Source organism: Colossoma macropomum, unplaced genomic scaffold (assembly GCF_904425465.1).
Source record: "Colossoma macropomum unplaced genomic scaffold, Colossoma_macropomum, whole genome shotgun sequence".
Lineage (NCBI taxonomy): Eukaryota > Metazoa > Chordata > Actinopteri > Characiformes > Serrasalmidae > Colossoma > Colossoma macropomum.
The window spans coordinates 9,903,535-9,919,373 of NW_023494807.1; the positions used below are offsets into that span (position 1 = coordinate 9,903,535).

The following is a 15,839-nucleotide window of genomic DNA, read 5'->3' on the forward strand; positions in this document are numbered from 1 at the left end:
GATGCAGCACTTCTGCAGAGCTAGAAGTTGATATACAGTGCTGTGCAGATGTCAGAGACTGTCATATATTAATAATATTACTCAGTCACTTTCACTTACAGTTTCCATTCTTTTCAGGAGACTCACTTTCAGATTCTCAAAGAAATCTGCAGGAATATTTTCCTCCAAAGTTCAGTCTTAAAAGTTGATTTTACTTTCTGTTTCTCAAAATCCAAGTAATCCCAAAGTACAAAATTGTTAGGATGCTCATATTGTCTTTTAGTAATCTTTTAATCATTTTTACACTCAGTTTTGAAAACTCTAATTATTTTCCTTTCACTTTCTCCTTCCTTATGCGAGTGGATTATCTTACAACTAATCTCCTCTGAACCATCTCCTTTCTGGTTGGAAATGAAATGATTAAATGATTCAATACTGACTTTTGCACTGTGCTATAAACGGATAGAGCAAAGAGTGCAAACATTTCATTGTATGTTCAAGACGGTCGTTCTCACATGGATCTATACATTTCTTTTAGCAATGTGTGGGAGTTAGTGATGGTGGTTAGAACAAGTAAGGGAACATATGTGATAGATGGATAGATATTGATCAATAAAAATCAATAAAGTATTTATAATATATTTATAATATACTGTACTATAAAAGTATTTATAGCATACTATACTATGTAAAGAATTTCATGATTCCTCAGTAGCAGAGAATGAACAAAAAGATGGTTCTTCAAGGGTTCTTTAGTAAAGAAAAGGGATCTATGAAGGACCCTGAACACCCTGTGCATGATTAAAGGGTTCTTTGCATCATGAAAGGTTCTTCAGATTGACAGAGAATGTGCTGTAGATGGTTTTATATAGAACCGTTTTGAAATGGGCTCTATATAGCACCAAAAATGGTTCTTTTATTGTTACAAGTATAACATTGTAACAGCAGAAGAATGCTTTTGGGTGCTATATAGAATCCTATTCAAAAAGGTTCTATATAAAACCGTCTACAGCACATTCTGCAGAACGCTTTCACGATTTCAGGGTCAGCGTCTACAACACTGAACACATTCTTCCTCCACCAGTAGCCGCTGTGCACTGTGTGAAGGGCCTGTCGAGTTCACTGGTAGGCAGGCAGTAAGGACTGTGTTACGAGACGATGTCATCTTGTAACAAAGGAAAAGGGCTGGAATTCCAACGAGGCGTTTGAGGCAGCTGAGAAAAGTGGACTATGTGGGAGAGAGTTTCTCCCTCTGGAGGGAACGTTGAGCTTTGGGACTTCGTTGATGTGCATAAAAAGCTACACAACCCACTAAAGGAAGGTGAAAAACCTGGAAAAGAATAATAATAATTCTGCTCAAGTGGCATCCCAGTAAAGAGGGGAACCCGCCACTGATTTCTGCAACACTCACATTATTTTGGTATTAAATGTTGAATATAGGAGAGTAAAATCAATGGATTCGTTTTAGGTTGTTTAAAGACAGACAAAGTCGGTTGGGTGGTCAGCCAGATTGTTCTGACTGATCTTGCAATTATTCTGAATATATTTTGCCATGGAATACATGAGAGAGAGTAATAGAATCCAAGGAAAATTAGAAACCCCCCATTTACAACCAACAAAGCAGCAAATAGAGGGGCATCTCATAGTCTGTCTCTTATTCTACTACAGAACTCCTGACAGCTCGAATCAGTCAGACAACAGGACAGCCAGTCCGGCACCCCAGCGCCTGGCACGGACCCTAACCACATTCAGCAAAGTCAGCACGGCGGGATACCTGCACACATCAGCTGCATCTAAAACCACTCGTATTGATGGGGCTGTTGTAGTGAACATAGTGTAAGGCAGCATTTAGAACACACCCAGCAGACTGTGGAGATGAAGGAATGACTGTAAGGTGACTTGAGGACTTTGTCAAACACAGGAAGAAAGCTTTTAAAGGCAACTTTGGTTCATGTTCTCGTAGCTTCTTATAGTGCGTTTTGTTGTCAATAAGCCGGGGGAATATTATTACCCAGCGTGCTTTGGTTTTCAGCGAAGTCTCCAACAAGGGAGCCACTGGTTTTATAGAAGACCACTTTTTAATAGAACGTCCTCTTTGAACAGGAGAGGGCCAAACTAGCGTTATTTAGTTATTTCCTTTATTCAGCTTCTTGAGAAGCTCTTAGTGGTGTTTTCAGAAAGTAGGCTGACTCTCAGTCACAGTGAGCTGGAAGTTTAAAGGTTTCTGAGTGCAATTAGAGTTTCAGATGCAGTGTTGAATCACAGGGCTGCCAGATTTGGTGGGCTGTGCCCTACTTTCCTACTTTATGCTCTGTATTAAAGACACAGGCACGCTCCGGACCCTCAGCTAAAACCCCTTTTCCACTGCAGTTGTAAACACATGGCAGTAACTTACCACCACACTCTTTGCTTTTTGCCTCTCTCTCTTTCTCTTTCTCTCTCTCTCTCTCTCTCTCTCTCTCTCTCGCTTAGAGCAGCACAGCCTGTGTCCAGTTTTGGTTAACCAAGCTGTCATGGCGCCCCAGGGGTCTCAAACTCAAATTATCTGAGGGCTACAAGCCAGGTGGTCTTCTCCAAGAGAGGCCAGCTGTAAAAATGCAGTGGAAAAAAGTGCATACTTTTTTTCTAAGTATGCATTTTAAAGCAGCATTATGCGAGAATTGGTATTTTTTTGCCCCTGGGCACCCCTTACAGTTGAGGAGTGTGTTTCACATTTACACCACTGTTGTAAATACAGTTACACTTTGAGAGCCCATGTGTATTTGTTAATGAGCTGAAGGATACAGAATCCAAATCCCCTTTGAACATAAACACTACAGATTACACTCACGATTTCGGTTATTTCTGTGTGTGACGCGAAGGGGAGTCGGATACTGCCGTGGTTCCGTAAAGCGTTACACAGTTCTTGCTCCTCCAAAGTTACATAGCGCTATAGCAGACGTTCCGGCCCGGAGTGTCAATGACAAAGACGCCATTCTCACTATTATAAGTCGGTGTAGCATCAAAATGATTTTGAAGCTTTTATTTTAAGGTAAAATTGTGACATAATGTTGCTTCATCTACATGAATAATATGCACAAATGTTGATAATAACTACCCTCATGATTATAAATGTCATTTGACAAACTTATTCATTGCGATTGGACGATTAAGTACAAATTGTGACAGGCCTAGTAGTAGTAGCAGCAGTATCATAGAAAATTCTATTTATTGACCAAAAAAGTGGCTGGTAAAAATTCTGATTGGCTGATAAAATTTGTTCATGCACCTGTGACAGCCAGTCATCTATTTTATCATACTACTGCTACTACTACTAGGCCTGTCATAATTATTACCTAATCATCCAATCGCAGTTATTTGAGGTGATCATAATTAATTTAGCCGATTGCGATTACTGTTTACTTGACTGTTCACTAGGTGTGTTTTCAACAACAACAACAAACTTTGAGCTGCTGCTGCAACACCTATAGAGGGCAGCAGTGAGTACTGTTTGTTTATTTGAGTCAATTACTTGAGCTGTTTATGTCATCAGAAACTACTAAGTATTGATAGCTAATGAGCAAGTTTGGGCACTTTTGGTTTGTTCTTAAATCTGTACAGTGCTCAAAACATACACTTAAACTGTTAATCGCAATTAATTACATGGCAATCGTGTGATTAAATTTCATGATTGTGACAGGCCTAACTTGTACCACTACTAATGCTGCTACTAATAGCAATAATCATAATAATAATTAGACGCGGCACATCAGTATAAATCAGTGTTAGCTTATATTCGAGACTTCAATGTCAGCAAGTAGAAAAGAATGTATTTTTTCGAGCTGCCGCTAATGCAGGATCATTGGACAGCTGATCGTGCTCTCAGGAAAGCGCCAACTGCCAGTTCTGTTACCTCAGCTAACAGACGCCTGTGCTGGCTAGCCTTGTGCTAGGTGATTGGGGGAGAGACGAGGCCACCCTACCCACCCAGAGAGAGCGAGGCCAGTTGTGCTCTCTTGGACTCCAGACCAGACTTGCGATCTCCTGACAACAGGGTCATCGCTTAGGCAGTCGCACCACTCAGGAGGCCCTGAAAGTGTTGCACAAATGTAAAAGTTCTTCTAGTTCTTAATTTGTTTTAGACGTGGATGATATGGCAAAAATCTAATATCGTGATACATTTTCATGATACATGATGTCATGTTTCTTATTTTGTACACATGTGATTAGTTGGAACAGCAAAAAAGAACCAGTAGTGTTACATTTTAAAAATGCTGTCAAAAACTGTGAACACAATGATTTTTATCCAGTATTTCGTGTACTGTGCTGTACTAAACTCAGTTAAAAAGGACTAATTTTGCTCTCTTTATAATGAAACATGCAGTTGGGGTTCTACATACACCAACATTAAACACAAAATGTTCAGAAAAACGAACAAGCGAACAAGATAAGCGGACGTGACGTTTTCAGTGTAGACATCCTGACTGTTTTTGGATGCGAGGCTTCATTTAGTAGCAGTTAGTTGCAGCAGCGCTAGACTGGAGCTATTTTTCTTTGCAAAGTGTAAATAAAAGTTCTTGTTAATTCGTTTTTTCTTCATAATTGTCTCTAAATCTAATTATAAAAATCAATAATTGGTATAATTAGTGGTAAAATCGCAATAATGCACTCGAGGTCTATGTTATGCTATACTGTGAGATACTGATGTCCTCTACAGCACTCAGTCTTCAATGTAACAGGGTGTAGGTCTCTCTCATGTATTATTGCTTAATAAAGAAGTAAAGAGCAGCCAGTTAATCAGCAGCTACTGGCTCTGTAAGGCTTAATGAGCATTATAATGCCCCTGTACTGAAGTCTCAACTTTACATAGACTGCGTGACCTTCTGTGAACTGTGCTTCATCGGAGTGCTCCCAGTTCATTTGTTGGATACATCTGAGATTTGTCAAGTGCACTCACACCATACAGAGCAGATCTCTCCACGAGCCATTAGAGCACTCATGCTCTGATTTGTATCACTTATAACTGTGAATACGTGGCTGTAAAAGCATCAGCCGTTCTACTTGCAGGAGCAGACTAATTGCAGTTATTCACTGTTAGAGCACTTTGCCTCATATTCCAAGTTATATCCACTTCCCTGCTGGCTCTTTCTTTCCTTTCCCTCCTCTGTACCCTTGCAAGTGTTGTGCATAGAATAGTGCTGATGCACTGAAGTTTATTGCATCGGTGGGACGTCTATTTTTAGGTGTGGGAGAGAGATTTGGAAGGTCTTACGCATTTTGAGGACGTGCTGCAGTAAGCGGGGGGGGGCCGAGCCGCACTGGAAAGGGGAAAGACAAAGGAGCGTGTCGAAATTAGGCAGTAAAAATGATCACAAGACGCTCACAGAGTGTCTCCCCTAGCAGACCTTGACTCCGTTTCTCATTTTTTCCGGCCGAAACAAGGCGTCCTCGAGCACTTCTAAACATTTGTGAGTGTTTACGGACGGTCGGAGAAGGAGAGGTAAAGAAAAGTGGTGTTTGCAGGGCAGCAAATTGCGTGTATATGTTTCATGTGTTTTGGCTGTTTGCTCTGGTCAGCTGACCACGAGAGTGGCCCGCGATTGGACGATCCAGTTGTGCACAGCTGCAGGGAAGGCAGATTTGCACGAGACAAGGCTGCCAGTGTCTCCTCCTCGACTGCACTCCGGCAGTCTGTATGCATGAGGGGGAGAGTGCGCATCTGTCTGAAGGAGCCACAGTGCTTTTACTCAAGCCTTAAAGCTCTAGCAGCTCCGAGGGACCTGGAGAAGGAAGGGTTCTTTAGGAATTTGGCGCTGGATTCCAGACTCAAGATTGACGCTGTCCATCTTCGCTGGAGAGTTCATGACAGGACTCTGTTATTCCAGCGTTTCTGGCTTCTGAACCTCATGCTGGACACCACCAGTTGAGCTGAGTAGTTGTTAGGTTCCAAAGCTGGAGCTCCAGGACCCCCAGTGCAGGCAAGGACTGGACCCCAGACGCCTAACCCACCTTGGGCTGCTCTCCATTGGGGTGCGTCCTGAGAGCTGGGCCACTGGGTCTGGAGCTCCAGGTAAGTAGGGCTGCAACTAAGGATTATTGATTATTTCTACAATCGATGAATCTATCACCTGTTATTTAGATTAATCTGTAATGCCTTGTTCAATTCTTCTCTCGTCATCTGTACTCTAAATGATTTTTTTATGGTGCAGAATCCATCGGCCACATTTCCTGTTGTGTATTGCAACTTTTCGTGATTGCCGTTATTTCTGTAATCAATTAATCGACCGAATATTCGAATAATCGACTCATTTCCTACGACTTGTTCAGTTCTTTTCTCTTTGCCGCCACTTCAAAGTTCATCATCCGGCACTTCTTGTAGTGTAATGCTGTTTTTTTTTAGAATGCCAGTTATTTCTGTAATTAATTAGTCTGTCGACTATTATTCGATTAATCGACTAATCTTTAACACTTTCTTCAATTCCTCTTCAGTCATTGATAAGAAAAGTGATTTTTTTTTGTTTACGATACAAAAAACAACATAATCAATTAGTCCTAATTCTTAATCAGAACGTTAATCATTTCTATAATCATTTAACTTATCAAAAATTCAAATTGACAAATGTCTTGCACCTTGTTTGTTTCCTTATTCTTTGCTGCTTCAAGCGAAGATTCAGTAGTCTTTTTTATGGTGTATCGAAAAACAGAAGCTATATCTCCCCCTATAGTTCCTGTAATGTATTGCAGTCTGTCAGAATGGCCATGTGTCATATGTACATTGTAAAGCGCCATCGATTATTATTAGATTAATCGACTAATCTGTTTTATCTTCTTCAGTTTCACTCCTGTCATTCGTACAAGTGATTTCTTAGTTTATGATCAATCAAAACAACAAAACAACACTTCCTGTAATGCATTGCATTCTATCACAAAGATCGTACAATTCATATGAACTTTGAAGAGCACTTTTCAAATGAAACAGTAGAAGCCATATCGCCCCCTACACTTCCTGTAGTGTATTACAATCTGTCAGACTGATCATATGAACATTACAGAGCATTGCAGAGTGCTTGTTGTTTTTACGTAAACAATGCAAAGACTATAAAATCCCAAATCCCAATTTTTTTCGTAACCATCATCCTCGACCTTGTCAACAAATCGCTGCAGCCCTACAGGTGAGGTTGTGGTGAGGGGGGCTGGCTGTGTGCTCCAGGCATGGGCTGCACGGCCAGCGTAGTGCTGCTGCAGGCTCTGCGCTCGCTGCTGAGGGGGAGCTGCGCCCGCGCTCGCACACGCCGGCAAGAGCGGATCTCCCTGGACGTCCCGCCGCCGCAGGACGGGGAGGAGGCGGACAGCCGACCTCGCACCATCATCATCATGGTAACCAGACTCTGCCTCCCTCTCTCCTTCCTTCCGCTGTTTCGTTCTGCTAGCCAGAGGTGCGGCATGGACTTACCCCAAATCTGCTGAACTTTTCATATGTTTTCATGTCTTTTGAACTTTTCGTGTCAGCAGATTTCTGGAATATTAATTTCTACCAGATGCGGCGTATCTCTTTCCTCCGTCTCTCACTATTCATGTGTTGGGCTGCACAGTGACCAGACTCAGGAACTGGGCGTTTCTGTCAGCACGTGCTGGTTGTCATTGTGGAGGCTAAGTTTTAAGGTTATACTGTAATTTATAAAGTAAAAATGAAAGGTGTAGGATAACAGCAACTGTGGATAAACATGCTGTCTTTGGTAAGTGTGTAACATGGGGTTGTGTGTCGGCTGTCGCTGCACTAGTTCAGGCATTGTTGGGAGAGAGGAATGCATATCCAGCACTTAGAGCTGCTTCTGACACAGCTGGGAAAGAGAGAGAGAGAGAGAGAGAGAGAGAGAAGAAAAAAAAGAGAGGAAGGAAGAAAAGAGAAAGAATGAGACAGAGGAAAAGATGATGGAGTACAAGAGAGAGAAGAGAAAGAGAAAGAAAATGAGAGAGGAGAGAGAAAGAGGATAAGCGAGAGAGAGAAAACAAGAGAGAAAAAAGAGAGAGGAGGGAAGAAAGAGAGAGAACAAGAGAGACATAAAAAAGAGAGTAGGGAGGAAAAAGAAAGAACGAGAGAGGACAGTAGAAAAAGAACAAGAGAAAGAACGAGGGAAAGGGAAAGATGATGGAGAAGAAAAAAGAGAGAAAACGAGAGAGGAGAGAGAAAAAGAATGAGCGAGAGAGAGAAAACGAAAGAGAAAAAAGAGAGGAGACAAGAAAAGGAGAAAGAACGAAAGAGAGAGAGAACAAGAAAGGAGAAAAAACAGAGAACAAGAGAGGAGAAAAAAACAGAGAGAGAGAACAAGTGAGGGAAGAGAGAGAGAAAGAGAATAAGAGAAGGAACGAGGGTGAAGGAGAGAGTGAGAACAGAGGGAGAAGAGAGAGAAAGGAAAACGAGAAAGAAAGAGAGATAGAAAGAGACAGAGAGAAAAAAGAGGAGGAAAGAAAGAGAAAGAATGAGACAGAAGTAGAAAGAGAACAAGAGAAAGAGCGAGGGAAAGAAGGGATGATGGAGAGAGAAGGAATGAGGGTGAGGGAGAGACTGAGAACAAGAGCGAGAGGACAGAGGAAGAGGAGACAGAGAGAAAGGAAAAAGAAAAAGAGAAGAGAGGGAGAGAAGGAAAGGGGATGGTGGGAGGGAGTCAGTGTGTGGGAATGTGGGGGTCTGTGGGAAAAATGCAGTATGTGTGTTTGTGTGTTTCGTGAATGAGCTGCTGCTCTGGCATCAACACACGTGTGTATGTGTGTGTGTTTGTGTGAGTCATGCTGTGTCTCTGCATTACATGCTGGTTGAGTCATGATTCACACATATGGGTCACTTTTTCTCTGTCATTATTAACTCTTTAAGCTCTTTTAAGCATATTAATAATGTTCTGTTTATTCCTGATGATCAGTGATTTCGGAATCATATCGAAATCATATCGGTATTAGGGGTGGGAATCTCTAGGCACCTCCCTCGATTTAATTACAATTCAGAGGGCAGGGATGCAATTATACAGCAATTATCAATGCATCATGATGCATCTTTTTTCTATACAGGATTTCTTTTTTCTCACTGTGTGATGACTTGGTACTTTTAAAGCATAGTACTTCTAATGATCCATAATCAATGTAACTCCAATATCTTTTATTAATAAAATAAATGGAATCCATGGGGCAAGTCAACTGGAAGACCCTCATTCACTGCTTATGAGACGCTAACCGTCACTGATCTGTGATAAAATGCGCTGTTATGGTGACATAAGATTCTGTGGCAGTGGATGCAAATGGTTCTTTGAGTGTTCATGGTTCTATACAGAGACATTGTCTTTACTAAAGAACCCTTGAAGAACCATCTTTTTCAAGCATGCGCTGTGAAACAGCAACAAACTGGACGCTTCTGCTAAAGTGTGTGTTGGCAGGCTGCCAGGAGGCGGTTTGATCTTTATCTTATATCTACTTCCCTCATTGCGTCTCTGTCCGTCTATCATTTCCTAAAATATGTGATTTCAGGAAACTGAGCAGTCAGTCCTGTTTCTGCCACTAAACGACGGCTCAGATCTTTTGGGTTCTTCTCGTATACAGAACATTCCAGAACGGCACTGGAGAAGTCGAGTGGGAAAGAAAGACCCTCTTTTTGGCAGGATGTTCCTCCTCCTCTTTCCCTCCTCCTCTATTTGTCTGTCCTTCTCTCCCTCACTTTCATCTCTCTCCCATAACGGTGAACAAGGCCAGAGTCATGTTTGGGCAGTAAAAGTGTGTGTTTGTGTGTGTGTTTGTGTGTGTGTTTGTGTGTGTGTGTGTGTGTGTGTGTGTGTGTGTTTGTAGGCCTGTAACTGTGGAAGCTTTATTGCTGATCCTCCAACTGTAATCATATTTGTACAGATTTTAATCACTGCACATTATTGATCAATCATTTTTTCCACTCTGATATTGGTATTAGGAGTATATCAATAGAAGAGTTTTCAGTTTCTTTGCTACTGTAGCAACAAAGAACAGCTGTATATAATTAAGCTTTCTTCTTATTTGCTGCTGGTATCGATACAGTCCCTCATTCAAGAAGCAGTCCAGGCTGAAACACTCTTTATAACTTCATCATAACATGGGGGCGTGGCTACAATACTGTAGGCTGAATAGGTGGAGATATGTAAATGTGATGCTTTTTGTGACATCACTAAAACAGTGAAATCTAAACAGTTTTTGAAGCAGTGAATGTTTTGAAACTGTAAAAATGTTTACATACTACATCAAATCCTTTTATTATCCTTTATTTATTGATCCTTTAATTAAATGGAAAAATTCCGTTTTCAGTGATGGACCCTTTAAATAATAAATGTTGTAGCACTGGGGGTGGAGCTACCCAGAATTCTCTGTACATTTGGTTTCAGTTTATCATTTCCTGTGTTATTCTCATGCTAAAGGCGAGGTTTGGAGGCATTTTACATGTTTTTGTAAAACTCACCCTGTGGCTATTTTATGCAGTATCCATTTGCGCCAGAGGGGGCATCAAAACTCTAAAGCCATGTCTCAGTCTGAGTTTACAAACACCCACACACAAAAACATGCACATCCTCACTAATGCCACATCTCACATCAGAGCTCATGGTTGCTCGTGGTTTGTTCTTCGTATTTTAGTGATCAAAGCTGTGAGGAGAGAATTGTGGGACGGCCTGGAACGAGAAGTATCAGCAGTGCATCTCAACACCTCCGTGGTGTCATGAGATGAGAAGCTCTTTCGGTTTCAGCCCACTGCAGTCGTCACTCTGATAGCTGAATTTGGGTTGGATTCATGTGGTTAGATGTTTCAGTAGTAGTAACAGCGCTGCAGACCTGGATGGTCTTGTTAGTATCACTAGCGTTTGACACGGCTGTCTGTCAAACTCACAGCAGGCAAAGCAGCTTTTCAGAACATGATACCATGATGCAAAGGTTCAGAAATATCTGGACAGTCCTGCTAATGAGTAAATTCAACTACATGAGGATTTGCATTTTAAAAAGGCTGAATTCATGTCAGAATTGAATACAATCCACTTTGAAATATAATGAAGGCGTGACTATGTTGCTCTCCACTGTGCTGTACTTTAACCTAGTTTACCTCATTTAAATGCCATCAAAACAGTGAAATTCAGTGCATGTATGCTATTGTGCAGGGCCAGCTGTAGCCTTTTAGGGGCCCTAAGCAGGATTTTTGATGTGATGTAAAATCAGAAGCTAACTAATAACAATGACTACTGCAAGCTGTCTAAATTATGGCCCAATCCCATTGCACCCCTCGCCCCTACCACTTAGCCCTTAGCCTTCTGTTTTGCGCATTCAGGCCTAGGAGTAGGGAGTCCTGATTTTTGTTGAGATAGAGGGATGGGGTGAAGTGTTTGGGCTACACGGCCCTCCAAACGGAGGTTTTTCAGAGACTCCGAACAGAGTGTTATGAGAAAAAAGGAAAACTGGCAAGATGGCTAAACAAGAGACCAAAGAAACCCACAAATGTGAGAATTTTATCCGTTAAAAATTACAATAACCATTGTATTATCTTTATTATCTTTTAAACATTGTTTTAATGTATTATGGTCCTTTTCTTTATAAAAAGCATAAAAAATCACTTATAGTATGCTGATGTCTTGGTATCTAGCTAGCTAAATTACCATTCCACCTTAAATAGTCCAGCAGTTCTGATACCTGAAGTGCCAGAATGTGACTGCTGCACCATTTAAGGTGGAACAGGAAAATTCGAACAAGAAGCTGGAGAAAATCTGACTTCAGCTTCATATCACTGAAGAATTAGGGGTGGGTGATAATAAATAATTGTCCCCTCTTTGTAAACATATGATGCCCTAAATGTAACTAAATTCCAGCAGTGAGGAGCTGAACTTTACCCTCCTCTGCTATCACTGAAGACGGGCAGAGTCGCCTACAGAGCAGAGTAATGCTCTTTCTATTTGAGGGTTGTTCCATTTCATAGAGGAAGATTTCAACCACTATCCCTTGTAACTCACTTCCAAGGGGCAAGGTGACACTCAAACAAAAGGGGTAGGGGTAAAAATAAGAAATGGGATTGGGGCCTATATCATCTTCTAACTGGCTAATTTCTGTATTGCTGATGATTAAAAGCTCATTTGGGGTTCTAAAATATTCCAATTTAAATTACAGATAACCTTCTCAGCATTCAGGACTCTGTCTCACAATGCGGCATGTCTCACTTACCCAGCTAACTTTAAGCTTAGGGTGATCTACTCCTGGTGGCTGTGGTGACAATGTTGCTTGTTTATCATCATAAATGCTTCACTTTCTGCATGTTGAGGTCACATGATTTATTTTTCTATCTTTTGTGGCTCCTCGTGTTTCACACACTTGTCTGTTCGTGATAAACATCATGCTTTCATTTGCAAACTCACACAGCCTGAGTATCTAAACCTGGATTAACAGAGAAAGTTGTTGACCACGTCTGTTTTTTTTTAGGTTTTGTGAAGCTGAAACTGTCAGAAAGTTTGTTTACGTTTAACCTGCTTCATAGACAGAACCGCTGCTTCTTGTTGTCTATAACAAAACAAATGGCATAAGGTTAAGGTTTTATTTTTAATACACACTTCTAGAACCTGAGAATCAGTTATGCCGTCTTCATTGAGTAAACCTTGTGCCTGTCCTGAGCAGACGCAGGCCTAACAGTGAATAATGTTGCAGTGTTGGTTGGGTTTATGTGAATCCAGTGTTACAGGTGATTGTTTTGTGTCACTATATGGGCGAAATTGTTGGCTTACGTAGCTACATCGAGCCACTTTACCTGAAAATATGGACATAAATCGTCTAGAAGATGAAGAATATTTAAATCCTTAATTTCGTCAAGCTTGTATTTGGTTTCAGTGTTGCTCCAAAAGTGCTTTGCTGCATCTTGCGGCGACGCTGCTCGCTTATTTCCAGGTAAAGCAGTCTGCGCAGGCAGAGAAATCTGAAAGAAGTCAGAGTAAGAGTTTATGTGCACTGAGAAATCTGATTACTGAGCTAAAATCCAGCCTCTTTATCAGATGTCTTAATCGGATTTCTAGACCTGCGCTGTTTACATGACCATTTGAATTATCAGATAACTGCAGAAATCTGATTATGATTGAATTATTGAGTGCATGTAAATGCACTCATTGAAGGATGTAGCACATTTGGAAATTGTATCTACCAAGCTGGCCCTTCGCCAGTGAGCTCCTCGAGGAAACCCAGGATTATTTTGTAGTTACCATCCTAAGTCTGCTGCTGATAGTGATGTGATAGTGATAGCTTTGCTAGTTCTCTGTCTGTGCGTGTGTGTGTGTGTGTTTGTGTGTGTGTGTGTGTGTGTGAGCGTGTGGTGTGTGTGTGTGTGTGTGTGAAGCTCGGACAGACTTCTCTCAGACATTCCAAACCGTCACCGACACTGACACCACAGAGCAGTGTCAGCTCCATATGCTCACCATCCCCATATCATTCATCTCTCTCTTCCCTTATCTCTCTCTCTCTCTCTCTCTCTCTCTCTCTCTGACTCTCTGTCTTTCTGTCCTTTTGTCTCTCTCTCTCTCTCTCTCTCTCTCTCTCTCTCTCTCTCTCTCTCTCCCTCTCTCGCTCTCTCCCTCTCTCGCTCTCTCTCTCTCTCTCTGTCCTTATCTCTCTCTCTCTCTACTCTGGTGATCTTTGCAGTAGATTATGAGTGATGGAGAGCAGATGGTTCTTCTCAGTTCTGCAGTCTGGAGCTGGTGTGTGTCTGTGTGCCACTGCAGTGAAGAACCACACAGTTTAATTTGCACTGTTTAAATGATAAGGTTGTTGAACCAAATGATACCAAACTCATGCTGAAATTTGATATGAATTATTTAGTTCATTAAAACAAGTGGGAAAGGATTGTAAACGTTCAATCCTATACCACGCTTCTGTTTGTAAACAGAGGAAGCAAGAAGGGCCTGGGTTTGATTCCCGGCTGGGCACCCAGGATCCTTTCTGTATGGAGTTTGTATGTTCTCCCTGTGTCTGTGTGGGTTTCCTCCGGGTCCTCCGGTTTCCTCCCACAGTCCAAAGATATGCAGTCAGGGTGAATGAAGATGCTAAATTGCCCCTCGGTGTGAATGCATGTGAATGTATATGTCTGTCTCTCTGCCCTGCGATGGACTGGCGACCTGTCCAGGGTGTTTCCTGACTTCTGCCTAATGACCACTGGGATAGGCTCCAGCACCCCCTGTGACCCAGAAGGTTAAGTGGCTTAAAAAATGTGTGTGTGTTACTGTTGTTGTGTGTACAGTTTTTTTCTGTGAAGGTAAGATATCCTTGACATATTTGTCATGATTTTCCCTTCTCGACAAAGCTGGAACCACTTGTGTAGGCAAATATATATACATATATATGTTTTAACACGAGAGGGAGTCTGTTATCGCAAAATAACATTACGGCTGTGACGACCTCGATTGTTCTATTGCTTTTATACAACAGTTAAATAAATAATAAACTGGGTCGTGAACGCAGCATTTAATATGTTTTAATGTTCGCAGTTCCTTCTGCCAAATTATAGTTCCTTAACAAGCAGCTTGTTGCTACATCACAGTAATGAACTCCGCTCACTCGCTGCACAGCCGGCAGTTCGTTCTCCAGCTCCTTACACTAAATTCTGAAACTGTCATCACCACTGAGCAGCTTTTCAGTCGGCAGCTGTGACAGAAGAACAGCTAAACAACCTGGAATCAGCCAGAAATGAACACAATACCATTCGCCAAATGTGTAGTCTGATCTTCAGAGTCTGACCAAATCAGACCGAGCCAGAAAACTACAGCAATATCAGGTTTAGCTCAGTTTTGTCATTTTTTGCCAGATCAATATTAATGTTGTTTTGTTCCAGCCAGTCTGTAAAGCATCTTACAGCCCATCTTGTTTGGCGAATGGTGTTGGGATCATTTCTGGCTGATTCCAGGTTGTTTAGCTGTTCTTCTGTCACAGCTGCTGACTGAAAAGCTGCTCAGTGGTGATGACAGTTTGGGAATTTAGTGTAGTCTCATCTTCAGAGTCTGACCAAATCGGCTGTCGCTCAAATGTGCTCTTAAAAGTGTCCATTTTCTGTTTGTGCGTAAAGTAAGAAGTAAAATCGTTCAAATGGCTTGAGCGTCTCCTACAGCTGTCAAAGTCGTCACTTACCAACAGCGTCTCAGTGGAGCGATACAGTGTTTGGGGAAAAAACTGTGCTGTTATTCTGCCATAAGAACGTTAGAACGCTTCTCAACCAATCAGCTTATAACTAACTATTGTATTTATATATATAGAAATGTATTGTTCCATCACTAGTAAACGACGCATTAGTGTCCTGATCCATCATTTGAAACTCCGGTCATGGTTTTACTTTATTGACACACACAGCAGAGTGTATGTATGAACATGGCAAATTTTTTCAGTTTTTGTAACTAAAGCTTTGTCGCCCCCTCTGGTGAAAAAATTGAACTGTCCTAAACAGCCTGAATATTGAATCTGTGTTTTTACATAATAAAGATAATAATATTTCTCAATAGTTCAGATAATTTAATCTCAAAGTCACTTGCTGTCACAGCCCCATTCACTGATGTCTAAACGGAAAACATCAGGAATGTCTGTCAATACAGAAAGCAAACTGCATCTAAATGTAATTTGTTGTGTAACTCTAGTTGTTAAATATGTAATGACGTAATTACATTTGTATAGCAAAACGAGAGTAATACACTGTATCTTCAGAAATCTGTAGACACCCGAAGTGAAATGAAGGGTATTAATAGTAAGTTTGTGCTGCAGTAACAGCCTCTACTCTTCTGGGAAGGCTTTACACTAGATGCTGGACCATTGCTGTGAGGGTCTGATTGAGCATTAGTGAGGTCAGGTACGGATGTTGGATGGTCAGATCTGGATCA

The 15,839-nt window shown here is 41.4% G+C and overlaps 1 protein-coding gene across 5 annotated transcripts in view; it reads left to right on the forward strand.

Annotated features, from left to right (window-relative positions):
- Positions 1 to 15,839, forward strand: part of dock10 (dedicator of cytokinesis 10) — a 192,414-nt gene that overhangs the window by 60,403 nt on the left and 116,172 nt on the right. For 4 of the 5 annotated variants that reach the window (XM_036555807.1, XM_036555812.1, XM_036555808.1 and 1 more), the window contains exon 1: positions 7,171 to 7,335. The exons of the other annotated variant lie outside the window; for it this stretch is intronic. In XM_036555807.1, the coding sequence (XP_036411700.1) occupies positions 7,171 to 7,335 (165 nt within the window). Of the gene's footprint in view, positions 1 to 7,170; positions 7,336 to 15,839 lie in introns of those variants that run through there. 5 annotated transcript variants of the gene reach the window in all.